Source organism: Nymphaea colorata, chromosome 10 (genome assembly GCF_008831285.2).
Source record: "Nymphaea colorata isolate Beijing-Zhang1983 chromosome 10, ASM883128v2, whole genome shotgun sequence".
Classification (NCBI taxonomy): domain Eukaryota; kingdom Viridiplantae; phylum Streptophyta; class Magnoliopsida; order Nymphaeales; family Nymphaeaceae; genus Nymphaea; species Nymphaea colorata.
This window is the reverse complement of record NC_045147.1, coordinates 13832572-13854790: the sequence shown is the minus strand read 5'-3', so window position 1 is coordinate 13854790 and position 22219 is coordinate 13832572. Positions and strand designations below refer to the sequence as shown.

The 22219-nt window shown below is 40.5% G+C and overlaps 4 protein-coding genes across 10 annotated transcripts in view; 1 reads left to right on the top strand and 3 right to left on the bottom strand.

Moving 5' to 3' along the window:
• The window catches only part of LOC116262476 (uncharacterized), a 33054-nt gene extending 30395 nt beyond the window's left edge, over window positions 1–2659 (bottom strand). For both annotated transcript variants that reach the window (XM_050079947.1, XM_050079948.1), the window contains exons 1-4: window positions 2306–2659; window positions 2061–2189; window positions 734–901; window positions 560–643 (exon numbers count right to left, since the gene is read on the bottom strand). In XM_050079947.1, the coding sequence (XP_049935904.1) occupies window positions 560–643; window positions 734–901; window positions 2061–2189; window positions 2306–2605 (681 nt within the window). In that variant the 5' untranslated portion in view covers window positions 2606–2659. The remainder of the gene's footprint in view (window positions 1–559; window positions 644–733; window positions 902–2060; window positions 2190–2305) is intronic.
• Window positions 2660–3093: 434 nt separating this feature from the next.
• Window positions 3094–7626, bottom strand: LOC116262635 (histone H3-like centromeric protein CENH3). The gene is made up of 2 exons (XM_031642121.2): window positions 7095–7626; window positions 3094–3726 (listed from the first exon to the last, which is right to left on the bottom strand). The coding sequence occupies exons 1-2, from the start codon at window positions 7500–7502 to the stop codon at window positions 3289–3291; spliced, it is 846 nt and encodes a 281-aa protein (XP_031497981.1). The 5' UTR covers window positions 7503–7626; the 3' UTR covers window positions 3094–3288.
• Window positions 7627–11379: 3753 nt separating this feature from the next.
• LOC116262634 (uncharacterized) lies at window positions 11380–13975 on the bottom strand. The gene is made up of 2 exons (XM_031642120.2): window positions 13471–13975; window positions 11380–12101 (listed from the first exon to the last, which is right to left on the bottom strand). Exons 1-2 carry the CDS (start codon window positions 13876–13878, stop codon window positions 11568–11570), a joined length of 942 nt encoding a protein of 313 aa, XP_031497980.1. The 5' UTR covers window positions 13879–13975; the 3' UTR covers window positions 11380–11567.
• Window positions 13976–16842: 2867 nt separating this feature from the next.
• Window positions 16843–22047, top strand: LOC126410438 (uncharacterized). 6 transcript variants are annotated; one of them, XM_050079955.1, is made up of 6 exons: window positions 16848–17168; window positions 17284–17381; window positions 17465–17501; window positions 18891–18975; window positions 20416–20579; window positions 21758–22047. In XM_050079955.1, exons 1-5 carry the CDS (start codon window positions 17024–17026, stop codon window positions 20534–20536), a joined length of 486 nt encoding a protein of 161 aa, XP_049935912.1. In that variant the 5' UTR covers window positions 16848–17023; the 3' UTR covers window positions 20537–20579; window positions 21758–22047. The 6 variants fall into 6 exon arrangements, 5 of the variants coding, with proteins under 5 accessions (XP_049935915.1, XP_049935914.1, XP_049935912.1 ...); XR_007574406.1 differs by having other exon boundaries at window positions 16851–17168; window positions 20416–21688; window positions 21758–21993; XM_050079958.1 differs by having other exon boundaries at window positions 16843–17168; window positions 20011–21993.
• Window positions 22048–22219: the final 172 nt, after the last annotated feature.

The following is a 22219-nucleotide window of genomic DNA, read 5'->3' as shown; positions in this document are numbered from 1 at the left end:
GCAACACATACGTGCACATAAATTGGCAAATATAATGGTACCTATACCACATATTATGAAGTCCCAGAGGCCTATCAATTTTACTATTACCACAACACCACCCATGATCTCTACAGTTTCTTCAATGGCAAACCTGTAATCAGCAATCTTTATGTTTATATAGTTATCTACAGATATCCAATAGTTAAAGGCTTGGCTCTCCAAACCTTGTGGTGTCATAAGTCATAACTAAAACAGGGTGCACGTGTTGAATATTAGATTCAAAGTTTCGTAAATGGAACACATGAAACAAATTTTATGATCAATAAGGGGAAAAACAAAAGAAAAAGGTTGCAAGTAGGGCACTTTAAACTGGCCCTGCGTAATTTCACATAGAGTTGACAGTTGTTAAGACGCAGTAGGAGAATGAAAAAGCCTCAAATTCTTAATCATGGCGATATCCACTATCCAGAATTGGCCATAAACCCAGATCATGATTAATGCACCTATAGTCTTCCCAAACATATGAGATCACCAAATAAAAGAAAACTCAAACCACATTTCCTGCCCAAGAACATACCGCAGTATCTTTCACACATCCTTCTTCATCAAGTACTTGAAATGCATCCCTAACCAACGCTCGATTGACAACCATGCCCAATATCTGTAGGATGGATTTAAACCAGAACCAAATTAGCCCCCAAGAAGGTAACCATCAATTTTGCAAATGGCTAAGTTTGGACAACAAAATCACCATGTCTGAAAGTGGCTCGAACCGGTGTGACAAGTCTATGTTTTCTTTCAGAATAATCTTCAAAGACATTTGCAGATTGTCAGCAAGTTGCAGTAAGGCAACTAAAGCCATCACTTCAGTTCCACTCATTGCAAAACCCCTTGATGCACGGTCAATAGCAGACTTAACCTTCAAAAAACCAGACAAATAGATTATTTATACACACAAAAAAAAATGAAATAGAAAACAAATACAGCATGGGAAAGCACACAGTCAAGTGACCAGCAGATGTTTAATTGGAATGAAATGTCTAGAAGATTTCTTACAAATTAGATGAAAAATATGCAGAATTGCAACCACATGCTAACCATCATTTGCCAATGAAATTCATGTAGCAGTCCTCTAAGAAGCACATCTACCATGTGGATAATAGACAAGGAAGCCTCTGACAAAATAAAGCAAGTACCTGTCGGTACAGACTTCAAAATTCCACGTATCACCACATGGCACCGACTCATCTAAGGTCAAGACGCAAAATACCTGGGTAAGCTATGAAGTCTAAGCACTTTCCTTTCCTGCCATATTAAGCAGACTTGTGAAAAGAGAAAAAAGGGAACCCTCGCTCCTCACGCGTCTTCATTCTACTGTTACTCTTCCCTATAAGTTCCAATATCTATAAGGATTAGAATTCTCACCGTTTCTACATTTTCTATAATTCGTGGGAAGTGGAAATCCTAGCCCCTCACTGTTCCGCCGTCCCGAGGGTAACACCTGGAAGGATAACAAAACACTTTCCTTTTCCCTCCTCTAAACCAACATAGAACCTATTTCCTTTTCCCTGTTATGTATCCTTAAAATGCAAGTCAAGAGGATGGAGTTAAGCACAATGGCATAGTCCAATGACTGAATTGCGTTCGCCGCTTTCTTCAGCCACTCCGAAAGAACGCCACCTCATTTGCCAGGTTCGTCAATTTTATCTCGCGTTTTAACTATGGCGTGTTTTTTCATAGTCACTCGACAGAAGCTCGTCAACAGCCCTGCCACTAGTTCTATGACAATGTGATGTTCCAAGTTGCAACAAGAACATTCATTTTTCGCCAGAACAAAGATTTTGATGTTTTAGTAACTAGCCATTCTGAGACATGTTCTAAGAACGGATGATCTGAAAAATCCATTAGCTTGAGAAGAGACCAACTTGCCCAGGTTCATGCCAAGAGCAAAGCGTATAACTATATATACAAAGTAGCATACAGAAGCAAGAGAAAAGCAAAAAAATGATAGTTGCTTTTTTTTTCCTTAAATAAAAAATAAACTAAGAAAGTTAACTAATCAATGTCAAACAAACCACCTTAGCAAGGTCAAGGGAAGCAAAATCCAGACCACCAACACCATACTTGAGCATCTCAACCACAGTGGTGGTTTCCTTTTGAAGGGCCAAGCTGTCTTCATAGCACAAACCCAAAGAATTCAGTTGGACCTAAAATTCCAAGGAAAGCTAGTTAGAGCAACAATCGAAAGGCACGAACTAGAATCTGTATCATGAAAAAAGGGTCAAATGAATTCGGGAATTCTTCCAGAGAGAAACGGGCTAACCAAGAGGGCCTCCTTTCCAAGCGACGTCCCTGCGAAAGCAGCCACGGAATCACAGACCTTATCCCACTCCAGAACCCTTAAGCTATCCAGCAACGCTTCAGACTCCAACGGGGAGCCGCGCATCTGGACAGCCCCCGTTCTCCAAGAAACCCGTCCCCGTTGGACTTCATCGCATAGCCATCTTAGGCGAGAACCAATTTGCGGGATGGGAAGATGCTGCGTGTTGGGGAGATGACGAAGGGACGTCGACGACGAAAAGATTGGGCAAGATTTGTTCAGCAGATACACTCTCGAAATCATCTTTTAGCGGCAAAATGGGAAGCACGGCTTTGACGCTATCCATTATACATTTGAACCCGCCGATATGGGATAAGAAGTAAGAACTCGAACGACCAAATGACGACATTACCCTCAAAAAATAGGATAGTCCAAACCAAAGTACCTGCAGCCTCCATTCCATTCCATTGCATTGAAAACAACTACCATTACGTTACACAGATCAAATGGGAGGCCATTAGAATTGCGTATCGAAATTCAGGAAAGCCAAACAGATCCAGAACATTGACGACAATGGCTAGAAACGAGTGTGTGTGTGTGTGTGTGTGTGTGTGTGTGTGTGTGAGAGAGAGAGAGAGAGAGAGAGATCCATCATTCGAAATTCTAGATTTGTACGCCACAGAAGCAAAAACGACCATATCGATTGTACAAATTAAAGTAAATAGAAATGAGAAAAAGACATGAGTGAAGTTATCGGCCAAGAGGAACACCAGCCACCAACACCGAACCACTTTTTGGCTAAAGATGATTCATTCAAGAAATGTCATCAGTTATAGTTACAAAGTTCAAGCAATCCGACCAACGATCGGCTCCTCCGAGGGGAGGAACAGCCATTTCCAACCCCAAAACGCAAACAGAAAAAAAGGACGGGAAACCCTAGCAAAACTAAACTTCGCCAGGCACGAACATGCTCCCGTTGTACGCGATCAAGCGCGCTCGCCCCTGATGCGCCTTGCCAATTGGATATCCTTCGGCATGATCGTCACCCTCTTGGCGTGGATGGCGCACAGGTTGGTGTCCTCAAAGAGACCAACGAGGTAAGCCTCTGCCGCTTCCTGAAGTGCTGCAACGGCGCTGCTCTGAAACCTCAGATCGGTCTTGAAATCCTGAGCGATCTCACGGACGAGACGCTGGAAGGGTAGCTTTCGGATGAGAAGTTCGGTACTCTTCTGATACTTGCGGATTTCCCTCAGGGCGACGGTTCCGGGCCTGAACCTGTGAGGCTTCTTGACTCCTCCGGTCGCCGGCGCGGATTTTCGGGCGGCCTTGGTGGCCAGCTGCTTCCTGGGGGCCTTCCCTCCGGTGGATTTGCGGGCGGTTTGCTTGGTGCGAGCCATCGTAGACAGTAGAAGAAGGGCGAAGGGCTACGGAGGGAGATCGATGGAGAGCCCAAGAAGAAAAAGAGAACGAGGACAGATGGCTTGGGTGGGAGAACAAAAGCGCAGAACTGGAAACCATTTGTAGGGTGAAAGAGGCGGGGAAGAAAAGTTTAAAATTTTTCGCGGAATGATGTCGACCGTCCGATTTCTTTTTTCCATCGACGGCTGGAAATCGTTCCCCGACGCGCACGCGGATCGCGCCTCTTTTGAGTTTCCTTTTTTCGCTCTCTCGACCAGCGAGGCGAGGTGGCGCTTGGCGGGGTTTGAGTTTCGCCTTCCCGCCCTCGTACGCACGAGTCGGTCTAGTCGACGAGCCACGAGATGCTGAGCCTTTTGAGGATGGCTCGGGCTGCTTCTTCCTGCGTGGACCGTTTGGTAGCTCTAGATTAATAATTGTGCACTATTTTGCATGAAAAATAAATTGTCCTGGATTAAAATATTAAAAAAATGCGTATATACATGAAGATTGCAACTAAGAACCTTCTTATCGATCATTAGTGAATGAGATTTTGCCACATTAGAGGAAATTGAGAAAAAGTAATTACATGGAGAAAGCAGTCTATTAAGATGATAATGTGTTAGAAGAATCGACACTGGCGACTTCACACTGGAGTCACTTTTGGGGTGCTTTTCTTTCGTTCTGGAGGAAGAAGATGGGGAATCTTGTCATAGATGAAGACCACATTGCAAGGGAAGGTGAGGTGTTGGACTAGTGTACTGCCCCGTGTTTTAAGGTTGTGTTTGATTACTAAAGGCGTTGCTTGATTGTATTCCTGCTCAACCAGAACAGAAGCTAGAACACTAAAGGCGTTGCTTACTGTATAAGTGGGCGACCATACGTTGTCAAGCACCTACATCAGCCATGGTTCAATGCCGGATTCTCGTGTATCAGTCTATCAGCTGGGCAAGATCATAGATTACATCCCCATATGGAAGGAGGTGCTGGGATCAGAGAGCTCGAAGAAATGAACAATGGTAACTTTAAGCCTTTCTTGGTTACAGGCACTCACACAAGAAAGCCCTTCGTCTGGAATTGTTCTGCCCAACCCATAGGAAAGCCCTTCTAGAAAAGGAATGAATGAATAATTTGGGAGGGCACCTGTAAGGCAGGCAGGGAAGTAGCTGACCAGATGGTGAGCCGCAAAGGACGGTAATGTAGACTCATCCTTGGCGAAGCCCCTGCTTTTTAGGGTTTAGGAGGGGATATTTGTCTTGGTATAAGGAAAGATATGGGTCCGACAGTGGACGAGCCTGAGGAATTAATATGGGAGCAGGGTGTTGTATCCATGGCTTCCTGAGGCTCGTTGTGCAGGCTGACAACTTCAGGTGTAAATTGAGAAATTTGCAGTTACAGTATAGCTAGCTCACAAGTTTCTGGAACAGTAGGAAGCATGTTATGTTTAGCAAACACCAAGGCAAGATACGCAAAAGATACATGCATAGAAGCAGGGGCGGATCCAAGATTTTCTTCAGGGGATCTCTGGATTCGGGTAGGGCCAAACTGAATTTTAATACAAAAAATACATTACGTAATTAAAAAATATTGTTTTTGTCCATATAAAAAAACAAATTTTTCATTGGCTGGGCCACGCTTTCCCTCCGCCCCTGCATAGAAGCCTACACATGTATATGCAGACACCTAAATTAAAAGACTATATGAGTGTGAACCAAACCTGGGAAAAGTTTTGATCATTCCATTCATTTGAGAACTAACACTTCGAAAATTTATATGACATAGGTTGAAGGGTGTCTGTTTTGAACCTCCATCATCCTGAATGAAGTACAGGAGCTTTTTGTAGGTTCATAATCGATACAAGCGCTCCGACTCCTTGGCATTTGAATGACCATGACCAGCAATTCTTCAGGACATAACAACCTGAAGTTCGCCCATCCACTAGGAAAACAAATCGACTCCAACAAAGGGAATTATGTGAGGTTGCCATAAACTATGAACTCCAAGTATGAACGTTGTGCACAGAGAAAAGCTAATGTGCAGATAAGAGTTGCCATTCACAAATCAATTAGGCAACCAAAACATAAAACGGAAAGGCAAATCGAAAGATATATCCTACCCTCGTGACAGCCATGGAGCAGCTGGTTTTCATGCATCACTTCCTTATACTTGCCTGCTTCCTGAGTGATGAGCAGAGAATATGGTTCATCCAGTTACACAATAATTTGTGGACATGCATCCAGGGCAAGTTACCTGCGGGGTCAGTTGGATTCCTCAAAAAAGCTATTCATCCGCAAGGGCAACTGAAGAAAATCAAAACAGCATCATCAAGATTCAACAGCACATGAAGTACCACCTATTGAAGAATCCACATTGGAGTACTATAATGAAAAAGACAAGTTAAATTGTTTTTTTGTTTTTTCTTAAATGTTTTTTGCTGGTTCTGCAATTATTAATTTTATTTTGAAAAATATATTACAAACAAGAAAAGTAAAATGAATAATTTTCTCGCTGAGGATCTTGGGACAACATTGAACCTAATGCTTACAACATCAACTAGGTGTGGAAGGATCAACACTCCAAGGATTCAGATGGAGGACAAGATAAAGTAGATATCCTTTATGCACCAAGCACATATCAAAAAAAAGAAAAAAAACATCCGCAATCTTCGCATGGTTGCATTTGATCAAGAAATGGCTCTTTATTAGTTTATTTTACATGTAACAGAGGTAACAGCACATATTAGAGCTTGAAAAGAACGCATAATTAGAAGAACGCCAACTCCATTCATGACAAAAAAAAAATGCCAATCAGATTCGCCCGAGAAGATTATCCCAAAAGAAAACCAACAAGATTCACCCACACACACACACAAATGCACGCCAAACAGATTCATAACCATTATCGAAGCGGTGCTAAACGGAAACAAAGCTACGACGGTGGCTAGAAACAAAGTATATGAGAGGAGTAATTCAAAAAAAATTCAGCCCTCGACCGTCATAGAGATTCCGTCAGGAATGTTCACCCCGGAAGAACAAATCACATACGCAAGAAAACCGGAGATAAACACGAAGCGCCACCATATCCATGAGCCGAATTAACGCTAAGACAACTCGGAAGCTACCATGCACGGGAGATATGGGCAAAGAGAAACAGAGACCAGCACCGCACCACTTTCTGATTGAAGATGCATCATTCAAGAAATATCATTAGTTACAGTTACAAAGTTCAAACAACCCGATCAACTATCGGGTCTTCCAAGAACAAGAAACCACCACTTCCCACCCAAGACCAGAAAGGGAAAGAAAAGCGAGATCGAACTTGACGCGACATCAAGCATCCACAACCACAAAATCAAAAACCGTAGTGTGAATTAAACTACGTTCGATCTACGCGATCAAGCACGCTCGCCCCTGATCCGCCTGGCCAATTGGATGTCCTTCGGCATGATCGTCACCCTCTTGGCGTGGATGGCGCACAGATTGGTGTCCTCAAAGAGACCAACGAGGTAAGCCTCTGCCGCTTCCTGAAGTGCTGCAACGGCGCTGCTCTGAAACCTCAGATCCGTCTTGAAATCCTGAGCGATCTCACGAACGAGGCGCTGGAACGGAAGCTTCCGGATGAGGAGTTCGGTGCTCTTCTGGTACTTGCGAATTTCCCTCAGGGCGACGGTTCCGGGCCTGAATCTGTGAGGCTTCTTCACTCCTCCGGTTGCCGGAGCAGATTTCCTAGCGGCCTTGGTGGCCAGCTGCTTCCTGGGAGCCTTCCCTCCGGTGGATTTGCGGGCGGTTTGCTTGGTACGAGCCATCGTAAACTGCAGAAGAAAGGCGGCGGGCAACGGCGGCGGATTGAGACAGAGTACAAGAAGAAGAAGAAGAAGAAGAAGAAGAAGAAGAAGAAGAAGCGAAGGAGATGATGAGACCTCGGCGGTAGGTGAAATGAGGGGAAGAGGAAGCCCTTTTGTAGGGTGAAGAAGGCGGGGCAGGAAATTTCGAAATTTTTGGCGGAAGGATGTCGAGCGTCCGATATCTCTCTCGATCAACGGCTGGAAATCGTTTCTTGACGCGCACGCGGATTGTGGCTCGTCCCCGCGTCCCGCTTTGTGTTTCTTTTTTTCGCTGTCACGAGAAGCCCCGCGCCGGCTTGGTTCGCCTTCCCAGGAGCCCATGGTGCACCCTGAGTCCTTGGAGGCGTCGGACGGAGACTCAGCTTACGGGCTCGAACTGGTTTTACCTCAGGCCCAGCAGTAGCAAACTAAACCGACTTAAGCAATACATATTAAATATATCTAAATAGAAGTTTTTTCATATTAAATATATCTACTTATGATTAATTTTCATATTTTTAAAAATACTAATTTTATTAAAATTTCTTAATAAAAGTTTTTTTATTATTTTTAATTAAATAAATACATTATTTAAGATATTCTGTTTAGTTGATGCCTTAACTGCAATAATTTGCTTGTTTACACAAAAACGTTTAATTAAATATAATATTAATTAGTATTTGATTAGTTTTATATGATATAATTTTAAATACTTTAAGTTGAATGATATACGTATGACTATTATTATGTGCAACAACATAAAAATCATCCGTTATACTTCGTTTATATTCTTCGTAAATCATAACTTTAAGTTGGCCAACTCACCTTTTAGGTTCGGATTCGGATATCATCGGATTCGTATGTTTCAGATTTAGATATCCACTCAGCAACTCACGGTTCTGATTCCGATATCAAACTGTAATTCAGATTCGGATATACTTGTTAAGATGGTTAAGTATTCGATCAGATATTTACTTAAATCCGAATCTGTATCTGTTCGGATAAGATGGTTAAATATTCGATCGGATAGTTACTTAAATCTGAATCCGTATCCGATCCGTTGTTACTTCTTAAATCCATATCTTACAATCCGTATCTTACAATCTGTATCTTACAATCCGTATCCGATCCGATTTCTCAATCCGTATGCTAACCATATCTTACAATCCGTATCCGATCCGATTTCTCAATCCGTATCCGATCCGTTGACATCCCTAGCCATAGATTCAACGAACAAAAAGTTATAATAGAATCAAATCCCACTTTTAAATCCATGATCACAATCTGATTCTTAGATTTTAGAACCGAAGAACCGAATCTAAGCCCCATCATTGTATGCTGAGAACAGCTGTATGGGCGTTGGATGCAAGAAAATTTAACAGGTCATACTGATTCTTATTATTTAATGGGTCATTTATTTGTAACCTAGTCTGATCAAATGTCATTTAATTTATTAAATCCTGATCCGGTTCGATTTTTTAATATGTTAAATTTTTCTAAAATCTGCCTGTTTTGAATAGTTTGATTGGATATCCAATCTAAATCTAATATATTGACATCAGTATGCTTTTGTTTGGTATCTATATGCTGTATATCCCATGGATGAGTTGGAACAGACATTTCATGGTGCAAAAGCACAATTTTTTTGCACCACCTCACGTCAAAGTGTACTTTGTCAGTGTGGGTCATAGACCTCCACACGAGCCAAGTCGAGTTCGGGCTTGGCCAACTCTAGCTCAACTCAGCTCAAAATATTCAAGCTCGGGATTGGCTCGAACTGAGTCGAGCACCTTATAGTAAACTCGAGCTTGACACGACTACACAAAATTGATCTCAAACCCGACTCATTTAACCCATTTAACTCGTTTAGGCATTAACTTGTTTGGCGTTAACTGGTTTAAGTATCAACTTATTTAACTTGTGTAAGCATTAACTCATTATGTAACTCGTTTAAATGGTGTAACTTGTGAAAATTTGTTTTTACCTTAAAAATTAAAACCTGTGAACCATATAAAGTATCGGTTTGCGAGTAGAGTTGAGTATAAACAAGTGGGGTTCCTAAAACTTGAACTCACTCATTTATCATTTTGAATATCTTTGTAAGCTTGAACTCAGATAATTTGTAAACCGGTTCAGCAAGAGCCTGAGTTGTTTTGAGCGAATTCAAATCGAATCCGAGTTGGCTCGAATCGTTGTGCAGCTCTGGGCCCATTTATCAGCCGGAACACATGCTTCCTCCAATCAAATGTGCTTTTGGAGGGTGTTTAATTCTTGTTTTAAAGTAGTGAGAACAAGGACATCCTGGTGTTTCTGAAATAAGGTTAATATGTCTTTAGAATACGTTGAGAATTAGTCTGGCTTTGGCATAAAGTGATATGGAGACTTGTAGCCTGCGTACATTAAAACAAGAACAGAATTTGCACACATTGAAAGAGGAAGAGAGAGAGCAACAAGTTTCCATGGCCCCGATGCAAGAGATGCCTCAAAAATGGTGCAGCAGTGGAATAGTGTACTGAGACAGTGAAATCAAACACCATATAGAGGAGTTCAGTACAACTCAATCGGCGTGTTCAAAGACGAGGATGAGAAAAATCGGATCGCCCTATGGTTTGCCCGTTGATGGAATAAATTTCTTCACCGTAATGCTCATCCTCAAGAAATTATCCAATCCTTGAGTTTGGATGCACCACTAAAATGATTCACCTGAAGCCAAGCCTTATTGCAGATCATCGTTAAAAAGGAAAAAGATAGAGAAACATGGTAGAGAGAACACATATCAGCTTCCCTATATTGAGAAATTTAATGACGCAAGGAGCTTTCATGAGAATGTTACCAACACCCACCTTTGCAACTTAGAAGGGATGATGCGGAAACGGCTGACTTTGTAACTGGCTGCCATCTCCAGATCTAGAGGACTTCTAGTCGAAGACGATTTTGCACTACCAACAAATATGATAAGAGATGGCCACAAAAGGCTTCGTTTCTTCACAAGAGCTTAAATATGAGCCTTCTGTGTAAGGATCAGGTGCCTGCGGACCGATAACAATCACTTTTCCATGTACAAGCAATATAGGGACGAAGATCACAATGCATTACCATATGAACCAGGGGATCTTCCTGCAGAAAAGAGCAAAGGCAAGACCTCCGATTTTCACTAAGAACTCAGAACACAGAGTTGCATGCATTTCTTTAGTAAGAACTCAAACACGAGAGTTGTATGCGTTTGTTCAAGACCCAGAGTGATGGATTTGTCAGTAAGAACAAAAAATGACAATACTAGACGAGTCGCTAATAAAGGTTGGGAACTATCCCTTGCAAATGGAATCGGACAATAACCGAGAGGAATCACAAATTTGTGCAAGAATTTAAGACCAGACAACACAAATATAGAACATACATTATCAGAAAGTAACTCTAAGATCCGGAAGAATTGATCATTCCATGATAATGTGAACAAAATTTTCATTCGGTAGTTTTTCAACAATAAACATATGATTTTTCCAAGAAAGGATGTAGAAGAATCAGCTGAACGACCGTGTTTCTTCTCCACAATTTGCCTAACAAACAACAGAAGTAAATTTAAAGGAACTATTCAATTTGTGTATACCACGAGGGAAAGAAAGCCCCGATAACAATCTATAATAGATCACTGTTGCCCTAGAGACCTGTGAAAAGGAAATCTGTGAGATATTCGAAAGCAGAAATTCCAGAAAGGTAATTCCACAGAAGATATCGCAACGCGCCCGAACGAATGGAAATAAAATCAAAGACCCCCAACAACATGAACTAAGGCAAGACAAAACAGAAGCGACGACCAATAAGGTATAGAGAGAAAATCGAGACACCAACGCAGTACATGTACTTGACTAACGATGCATCATTGAAGAAATATCACCAGTTGTACTTACAAATTTCAAGGAACCCGATCAAAGACCGGTGCCCTCAAACAAAAAGAACAAAGTAACCACCCCCACGAAAAAGAGAAGAAAAAAACGAGATTAAAAGCCCCAATTTAGCTACTCTAGGTTAGACAGTGGGTCTACACGATCAAGCGCGCTCGCCTCTGATCCGCCTGGCCAGCTGGATGTCCTTCGGCATGATCGTCACCCTCTTGGCATGGATGGCGCAAAGATTGGTGTCCTCAAAGAGCCCGACGAGGTAGGCCTCCGCCGCCTCCTGGAGAGCCGCGACGGCGCTGCTCTGGAACCTGAGATCCGTCTTGAAGTCCTGAGCGATCTCACGGACGAGACGCTGGAACGGCAGCTTCCGGATGAGAAGCTCAGTGCTCTTCTGATACTTTCGGATTTCCCTCAGGGCGACGGTTCCGGGCCTGAACCTGTGTGGCTTCTTCACTCCTCCGGTTGCCGGAGCGGATTTCCTGGCAGCCTTGGTGGCCAACTGCTTCCTGGGGGCCTTTCCTCCGGTGGATTTCCGGGCGGTTTGCTTGGTGCGAGCCATCGTAAGCAGCAAACAAGAACAGAAACAGATAGTGGGCAACAGAATCAACTTGATACAGGAGGGGAAAAGGAGAAGCGAAGAAGACGAAACGCTGTTGGTGGGAAAACTCTGAGACGAGGGCGGCTATTTGTAAGGATGAAAAACGCGGGGGCAGATGTATTTTGAAATTTTTCGCGGAAGGTTGTTGACCGTCCGATTCCTAATCATCATCGACGGCTAGAAACTCGTCCCTTCACGCGCACACGGATCGCAACTCATCCGCATCGCGCTTTTAGTTTTTCTTTTCGCCTTTATTTTCCTACGTTGGAGATTTGGTCGCTAGACTTTTACCAAATCAACCATCTTAAGTATAAATGATTCCGATATCGCTATTAAATTTCTTCATTACAATTTAAAACATTCCAATGCAGGCGGCGGTTGCTATTCTTGATAATGAAAAACAAAAACAAAAAACTTTTTAAGGGGAAGTTGTTTAGTTGATATCTAAGATCTGAAGTGATTTGAGATTATTTTCAATGTGAGGAGAACCCACCCCCCTCCTCTTCAAAATTCCATTTCAATACTAAGGTTTTCGTCATCGATCTTGCTGAAAAGAACTTATATTTGAAGAATAAATAATGCTAAAAGATATATAGAGATGAATTTGTTCAAGAGCGTATGCTTGCAAATGTTTTTCCTGTGCACCAAACACAGTCTTACTTAAATCACACTTTTCGACAGTCAATTCCAGTCAGATCCACTATTGATTATGAAGCTGTGTTACCTGACGATGTATCAGATTTATCAAATTTAGAATCAGTTCGGAGAATGTCTGCATTCGAAATCAATACTTCTAATCTGTTCTAGTCCTGCGGTAGATCAAAACCGAACCTAAGATAATTTTTTATATCAATTTTACAGGTACTCAAACATTTAGCTTTATGCACTATTGTAACACTACTTTCTGATTCATATTCAACTTCATGTGAACGTTTTTCAAACTCGCAAACAATGTTTGTCTTTGCGATCCGAGACCAACCTATGGTACCCTTTTGTTACGGCTTTGAAGCAACAGATTGTAATATCAGAAATTGAAGCCAAGCTAAGAAAAGCTATCCTTTGAAGTGAATCATTTGGCTGCATTGGTTTTGGATACGGAAAATCAGAATCATGTGAATCTTTAAAAAACATAAAGATTAAACGTATAAAAACAATGATAGTGGTATCAATTTCGATTGTGGCCTATTAGATTCAAACTAAAACACTCCATCACAAACCTCTATTTCTTTTGTTTTACATTTAATAGCGTTAAATCGTTTAGAATGTGAAAGTTGAGAAAATGGGATATGCACATCATTCATAGAAAACCAGAAGATCTTGAAGAACCATGCGTTCATTAAAGACACATCAGCTTCGTAATTACATGGTGAAACTCGTTTGATCAACAATCAGTGAATCAAATAGTACAAATCCCCGTTCATTAACCACCGAATCTTCCCACTCAACAGGTTCAAGCACGCTCGCCCCTGATGCGCCTGGCCAATTGGATGTCTTTCGGCATGATCGTCACCCTCTTGGCGTGAATGGCGCAGAGATTGGTATCCTCGAAGAGACCGACGAGGTAGGCCTCCGCCGCCTCCTGAAGTGCAGCAACGGCGCTGCTCTGGAACCTCAAATCCGTCTTGAAGTCCTGAGCGATCTCACGAACGAGACGCTGGAACGGCAGCTTCCGGATGAGCAGCTCGGTGCTTTTCTGGTATTTCCTGATTTCCCTGAGGGCGACGGTTCCTGGCCTGAACCTATGCGGCTTCTTGACTCCTCCGGTCGCCGGAGCGGACTTCCTGGCAGCCTTGGTGGCCAACTGCTTCCTCGGGGCCTTTCCTCCGGTTGACTTCCGGGCGGTTTGCTTCGTACGAGCCATCACGAAAGCTAGGAGAGATCGGAAAGAAAACGGAAAAGAGTAAATAGAAAGAAAGACGAGAAGGAGAAGAGGCGCCGGTGGTGTGCAAGACGCGAATAGGAGGGCCTATATATTGGAGGCGGAAAAGCTGGGCGGGAGTTTTCGAACTTCTCTCTAGACCGATTTCAACCGTCCGATTTTGTTTCTTATCGACGGCTGGAAACCGCTTTTGGATGCTCACGCGGATCGTGCTTCTTCTGCCGCGCATTTTGCGCCTCTTCTCGAGACTTGGCGCACAACGGAAGCTCGGACCCTGGTACGCAAGGATTTGGAAATTTGGTTTGGATTTGAAATGGATCCGATCTGAATTCGGGCTCGGCAGCATATAACAAATACGATCCGATGAAATGGGATATTCAACTAGACCCGGTTCACAAGAGAGTGGGTAAGGGGTCCGCCTTACGTCTAATATCGCATTTTTTGCTTGCCAAAAAAAGTATGAATGAAATAAACAAATAATGTTTTGCCTACCCAACTTGGATCAGACATTATAGGGGACACTTTTTTTTGGTGTATTTTCACTGGGTTCTACTTTATCAGACACTCTTCTCACCCACATTCTTCACAAATTTTCAAGGTTAAAAGGTTTTATGGTGGGGAATACGTGTTTGATTGCTTTCAATGTGATGGAAAATAACACGGTTTATATGTTTTAGACCTATGCCAGACAGGGAAGCCAAACTATGAGAAAACTCTCAATCCAGATCCAAGAAAAAAAAATATTATAAAGAAACGAGGCTTCATGGTAGGAGAGATTTTTGTTTTTTACATGAAAAAATAGGGTGAGCTTAGTGATCCAGACTAAGTTTACGTACTTGGAAGCGCAACGTCATTCAAGGCGGTTCAACTTCCTCCCTTATACATATGTCAGTATGAACGTGGATATTTTAGAAATTGTTTAAAAAGATATATCCTTTTTAGTATTTTTCTACTTTTTTCGGTTTCTTTTTTCCCCCCCACAAAAAGTTTTTTTTTTAATTAACCATCGGTATTTTCATCATTAACCATAATGGCACACTAAAAAAGTTTTTGTACCAGCATGCCTCAAACAGACTTGGGTCAAAAGTTAGTGAAGCGAGTACGTGGAAGTTTCTTATTTGTGGTATTCATGTATAATTTTACAACTTTGTAGCCATTGCCCTGTGCTAGCCAATGCAACCATCTTTATTGGAACTATAAAATTTATTTAGTTAATCAAGAGACATTGGCAAAGCAAATTACAAGACTTGCACTTCAAACTAATGGCGATGGGTTAACATTGATCACAAAACTGCAAGGAAGGGACATCCAATAAAGCAAAGAAAAAAGAAATGTTCAGAGAAAGCACATAACATTGGCAACCAAAAGGAAGTATTTTAGGTGCAGAAGTCTACCTCACTTTGTTCAAGGTAAAAGAGTGAACAAAGATGTGAGAAATGCAATAACAACGAGCAATGCACAACATAAAAGATGCAATTTTGCCAACATGATATTGCAGGAAAGATTAATTATTGTATTGATTGGATAATTAACTCTAGCTACTCTAACACATAACAGGTGATAAGAGCGAATTCATGAACATGAAGCAGTATGATGGAATCGAGTAATTATTATTGCTAACACCATCAAACTTCAAATCTCTTGCATGAGAAATTCACCGAAGACATCTAATAAAAGGTACCTAATTGGTCTTTAAAAGCTCGTTTTGCATATAGATAAAACATGCAAGGATGTTGGTATAGAAAAATACATAAAAGTCCATTTAAAAAGTCCAAGTATCGAGTTAGAACACCATCTAAAGTCATGCATTCGCATTCTTGAAAAGGAATTTGACCTATCAAAAACAGATATTTAACATTTTTGTTATATATATTGATGATTTTCAATATATATATATACCAATTTAAAAAAGTTCAAGGAGTTTCACCAAATGTTAAAAAAGCATTTCGTTATAAGATTCGGTATTCTAACTCGATACTAAAATTTTGGAAGGTCTGCTGGCAATGCGAGTTTCTATTGAATCACATTCCCTTCATAAGGCAGTAGCTAACCTCATGATCAATGAAATGTTGGATGATGAAGTGTCCCACATTGAAAGCTTCCTTCATGCTACTAGAATTACTGCCATAAACCCAACAATTATAGATACTTCTTCAGACCAGATTGTATGGAATGAGAACCCAAATTCGACTATATGAAGAAGAGTTTTGGCAAAAGATGAGATGAAAGGGCCAAGAAAATGTGCATAACATGTTAATTTAGACAAGCAGATGCCACCAACATGCAGTTTGAATGGCTTTTGTGGCTGCCTATTGATAGCTATGTCCAAAAGCATGGCGTTCAAACTACTTCAAGATGCATGTCCCATCGCTATAGAAAATGAACAACACATTTTCTTCACATGTCCCATCGCTAAACAAATATGTCAAGTTGTTATTAGGTACTTTGGGAGGCAAAGATTGTCTCCCAACAACCTCAGCCAAAGTCTTAATTGGTGGCACAAAAACTAACTTAATAATAGAGCTACTATCATTTAGCAGTTTGGTTCTTGTGGAAAATTAAGAATAGCAGCAAGCTTAAATGTGGAAGGCCCATTGAACATGTGCAAGAGACATTATGGAGATAATGCAGAGAATACTTATGAAACATTAATGGAAATGTAATCAAAGTCTTATTGTGGGAAATCGGCTAAGCTCCAACGTATTTGGGAATTCATGCGATCATTTGGAAAAAAGGGAACAAAAATGGAGTGATGGGGCTTGTTAGGAACAACATAGGCTGTTAAAGTTTTGGTGTAGCTTGTTGGACAGATATTTCTGTTTTCCAATAGTAGATTCGATTATACTAGAATGCTTACACTTTCTCCACAATTGTTCATGAGTCCTTGACTGTATTATATTGACATCTAGGGCCCCTTTAATGCACAAGAAAGTTCCTGTGCATCGGGTGAAATTTATACGGCGAGATGAAATTCACCCCGACAAGTATTGTGTGCATCAATCGCCGTTGAATTCCACCCGAAAAATCTGTACGACGAAGTTAAAATTCACCTGAAAAAAAGTCGAAGCTCTCATCGAGAGGAAATTAATGCAGATTTTTTTGAGAGCCATTACGCTCTAAAAAAAATATGTTCTCGCTGCCACTTTCCCCTCCCTCCCCTCTTCCCCTCTCCTCTCTCGGTCTCTCTTTCTCGCCCCTTGGTCTATGCAAAGCCGTCTTCCTCCTTGTGTCGAAGCCGGCGATCTTCCTCTCTTCCTTCACGCCGACGGAAGGTGGCCTTGCTTCTCCCCCACTCCCTTTGTGCAGGGTATACGGTGCCCTAATCCCCTTTCTATTTTCTCTCTCTACAGGGTTGGCTGAAAGAAGCTCTTTTCTATTTCTCTCCAGGTGAGACCCCTGTGTTCGCAGATCTTCCTCCTTGTGTTGAAGCCTGTGATTTGGCTCTCTGTCGAAGCTGGCGATCTTCCTCTCATCCTTCGCGCAGGGTAAGGTGGCCTTGCTTCTCTCCCACTCCCTTTGTTTCTACTATACGGTGCCCTAATCCCCTTTCTCTTTTCTCTCTCTGCAGGGTTGGCTGAAAGAAGCTCTTTTTTATCTCTCTTCAGGTGAGTCCCCTGTGGCAGTTAGATCTGATATTTTTTTGGTCTTCTGTGGCATTGTCGCAGCTATAATTTCTTTGACATGATAGTTTAGTTGCATGTGACTTCCGAAGTTACTTTTTATTTATATTGGTCAAGATGATGCTAGTACTTGATATGGAATAGGCACATTAGATGATTCATGATCTGCCAGCCATGGTTGCGTGCTGTATGTTTGGGGCTGAAGAAGAAATCAAAAGATTTTGCATAAAGGCTTTGCATAAAGGCAGATTCCTGTATGAAAGTATAATAGAGAATGCATGCACAGATGCTCTTTCCCAGATTTACTATGTATGGTTTTTGCATTTGCCTTGTGCATATTTTTTACATTTTATCTTTCCACCTCATATTTTTTGTTTCTTCTCGTATCGCAACTCTTACAATGGAAGAGTCATTTGTTATGCTTCAAAGGAACTTCATTGTTTCTGATTTCTGTTGTGCCTTAATTCCTAGTACGTTCAAATGAATGAAGTTTACAATGGCTCTAGAGTTGCTTTATTCAAAATAAGTTGAATTGGGTTTGGAAATACTTATTTTTTGAAGAGATGGTATTTGTGAGAGCATGCAGGGGTCTTGTAAAATGGGTTTTGCTTTTCCATAGTGAAAGGTGTGGACTGTTAAGAAAGTAGGGATTTCATAGCTATTTGGTAGGCCATTCATATCTTTTCTACCATGTTTCACCGGCTGTGAGAAGGAAGCTGAAACAAACACCTATAAGTCTATATCTCTCTCCCTGTGAGTACCTTCCCGATGGAGAATGATCTTTCTCCTTCCAGGAGGAGATACATGCAACCTAAAACAGAGATCAACATCATCGACAAGCAGTAGACTAGGATGTTGGCACCTGCAAAATATACCCCAAATTAATTAAAAACAGAAAAAGGTTACCACAGTCTGTATAAAGACAGATAAATACACATGGAGATCAAAGTCCCAAAAAAGTTTGGCATCACTGACTATAGTTAGTAGAACAAGAATAACAAGGAAAATATAGAACAAAAGACCAAAGAAGTTGAGAATACATTCAGACCATAAGTGCCGAAATACATAGAGTTTGTGCAGTGGGCTTGTATTTGCTTCTTTCAAGTTATTGTTGTTGTTTCCTCATGCACAACCATCCATTTGCTTTGACAGTGTAGTTGTAGTTGTCTGCTGCTTCCTCCTAATCCTGCTTCTCCATTTTACTGTTGCAAGACACTTTAGTCTTCAGTTTTAGGCTTGCAAGGTTGACTAGTTTTTTTATCTATATAATCTAAAATTAGTTTTAACCTTTCAAGGATCTTGAATCATTAACGTTCATAGGTTCTGTCTATTGTTAAATGAAAATGCTTGTGCTTAAAATGTGAAGTTTTTCAGGTGACGCACCCTTGACAGTTCAAGCTATATCAACAACTATTCGTCTTCCTTTTAATCATCGATTGCTTGTGCAGAATTTAACATTGTAGGTACACTGAATTGGTTAATGAACTTTTGTTGTGGACTTTCAAGTTTGAAATGGACTTGAAAGAACTTTTACTGTTGGCATGCTATTGTCTTCCTAATCAAGGTCTTGATTATCTTTATAATAAGAAATACAAGTTTAGATAAAATAAGTTATGAAGAACATATGATATGTTTTGATGGGTGCTCGTTTGCTTTTGTTCTTCATGCAAGAATTTTTGAATATTGTAGTTGTGAAGAATTATTGTACAAAACATTACCATGGAAGACAATGGTCCATCAAGGGAAAATCTTACATGGACTGAACCACAAGTGGACCACTTAGTCCAACTTCTTGTTGAGCATTCACGCATGCCTGGTATGAAATCTGGTGGAGGTTTGAAGTCTAATGTGTATAAAGCAATTGAAAAAAGCATGATGGACAGATTCGGTCCAAAATTCAGTAAAGATAAAATAAAAAACAAATTGAAGTATTCTAAACCCAACTTGACAGTCATGAAGGAAATATTGAATACAAGCAGGTTTGTCTACGACCCAATTAACAAATGTATTGATGTTGACCCCCAAGTATGAAGTGACTACATTGAGATAAGTTATAGAGTTCATACTGTTAGGTTTTGTCTAACCTGTCATTACTTGTGCAATATATAAACACATGATTTTTTTCAGAAATATCCGAATAGAAAAAATTACAGAGGGCCAAAATTATGGAGATACTATTAAGAGTTCACCGAGGTCTATAGCGATTCTCATGCAACTTGTAAAAACGCAGAGACATTGAATAGCGTACTACATGATGACACTGAACCACTCCCATCTACACCTGCTTCTCAATCAACTCCATTGTACATGGGCTCTGAAAGTGAATAATCATTCACACAGATTCTTTATGAAGATAGCCCTCCTCTACAATCGCCAGTACCTCCAATTCCTATAACTGAAAATCCGACAATGACAAGTAATAGAAGCACAATTAGGTAAAAAAGGAACAGGTCAAGCAATGATGACTAATATTACAACTTGTTGAACGGTATAGCTGAGAATGTGAACACCCTCACACGTACTGCTAGAGGTTTTCAATTTGTCAAATGTTGCGAAATATTGCAAGAGATGGTGGACACTGGACTCCTAGATAGTCATACGCGAATGAAGAACATGGACATGTTAGCAGAAGACACCAATTCCATGATATTTGTCAACCTTTCACCTCCAGACCGGCTGACATGGTTTAGGTAAGAGCTGATTGTTATACATTCAATGGTTAATTATTTGTATAATTCATGTCATGCAAAACATGTATTTTGTGATGTTATTAGCATAATTCCATGATCTTTGATGTTGTTTGAAATTGTTGTTGTACATGCAGTTTGTTCTTGTTCATGTATTGAAACACATCTTTGAAATTTTGTTATTAAATAATTTTTGTTATATGTACATGCAGTTTAGTGAATATGGCCGATATTGAATGTTCGATGACAACGATGATGAGTGACAACGATGATGAGCGAGTCCTTTTCATCATTCGACTAGTTTATGTCTTCATCCTCTTTTGGTTAAGATGACAAGAACAATTTAGGAGGATTGCTCATCCATTTAAAGATGCTGGTACATCTTTTATTCAACTTATGCTTCGAGGTCATCCTAGAAATTCTATGGACTTACTCCGTATGGACGGACACACATATATGACATTGTGTAACACTCTAAGAGCTAGAAATTTGTTGGAGGATGCTCGTGACATTACCGTAGAAGAACAAGTAGCTATTTTTCTTTTGACAATTGGACATAATGAATGAAATCGTGCCGTTCAAAATACGTTTCAACATTCTGGACAAACAATCAGTAAATATGTCAGCCTAGTCCTGCGAGCGATATGTATAATGGATAAGGAGTACGTTCGGCAGAACAATGATGAGATGTCAGCACATATTCGACAATCTAAACGATTTTTTCCATATTTTCATGTAATTAGCAGTACCTCCAACTTGTATATATGCATATAGAATTGTTTAGGAGCAATCGATGGCACCCATGTACCTGCATGGGTCCCAGCTTCAAATCAGGCAAGGTATCGCAATATAAAAGGACTCATTTCTCAGAACGTCATGGCTGTAGTTGGATTCGACACTCGATTCCACTACGTTTTGGTTGGATGGGAAGGAAGTGCAAGAAACTCAAGAGTATTGTACAATGCACTTGATCATCAAACCAACCTGTTTGTTGTTCCATAAGGTACGTAGTTCCACCAACCAATGCACTCTTTTAACACGCATGATTGTAGGTAAATATTATCTTGCTGATAAGGGATATCCAAACATTGAAGGTTTGCTTATACCTTATCGAGGGCATCGTTATCATATGTTTGAGTTTAACACTCGGAGAGCACGCTCACCTAGAATTAAAGAATAATTATTCAACCATAGGCATTCATCACTTCGAAATACAGTAGAAAGGTCATTTTTCAATATTGAAAATGCAAGTGCAGTATCCATTCAAAAAATAAGTTCTAATTGTTCTTGCTACATGTGTATTGCACAACTTCATAATTAAACAAACTCCAAATACTGAGCAATTTGTTGATGAAGATGCAACTTCAAATGATAACTTTGTCTTAAGTGAACCGGAATTTGCAAGCCAAACACATTGGGGAGGAAGCAACAATTCTCTGAGAGCAGCTATAACATCTCAAATGTTTACAGATTATCAATTGAATAGTAAGTTTGTTTATGAATTTTGACTATTGTTTCATTTAATTGTTTGACATTTGTTTTGTTTTGAATAAGACGATGAAGATGATGTCTCGGCAAAAGTACTATGTCGTTTTCGAAGGTTGGTCGCGAGGCATATATGAGAGTTGGGAGTGGTGCCAACCTTTAGTATGTCGGTACAATGGTGCCCTCTTCATATCGTTTGATTCTTCAGATCGTTTTCTTTGTTGGATATGTACTTATTAAACTTTTTTTTTTTTGTGGATGGTAGGGAGTACTCCATTTTGTGGATATGTAATCATTAAGCTTTTGTAGACATGTACTAATTACATAGTTAAACCGATATGAGTTATGTAACTTTGTTATGGTTATAACTTTTATTTCGTCAACTATACTGCACTGTTAGATGTCATGGTTTTCATTGTGTTACTTTTTTTTTTTTTTACATAAAACTGTTGTTGGTAATGCATGCTTAATGAGTAGGTCTATACATTAGCATATTGTTGTTTTATAAAATCATCATCCAATTTCTTCCCA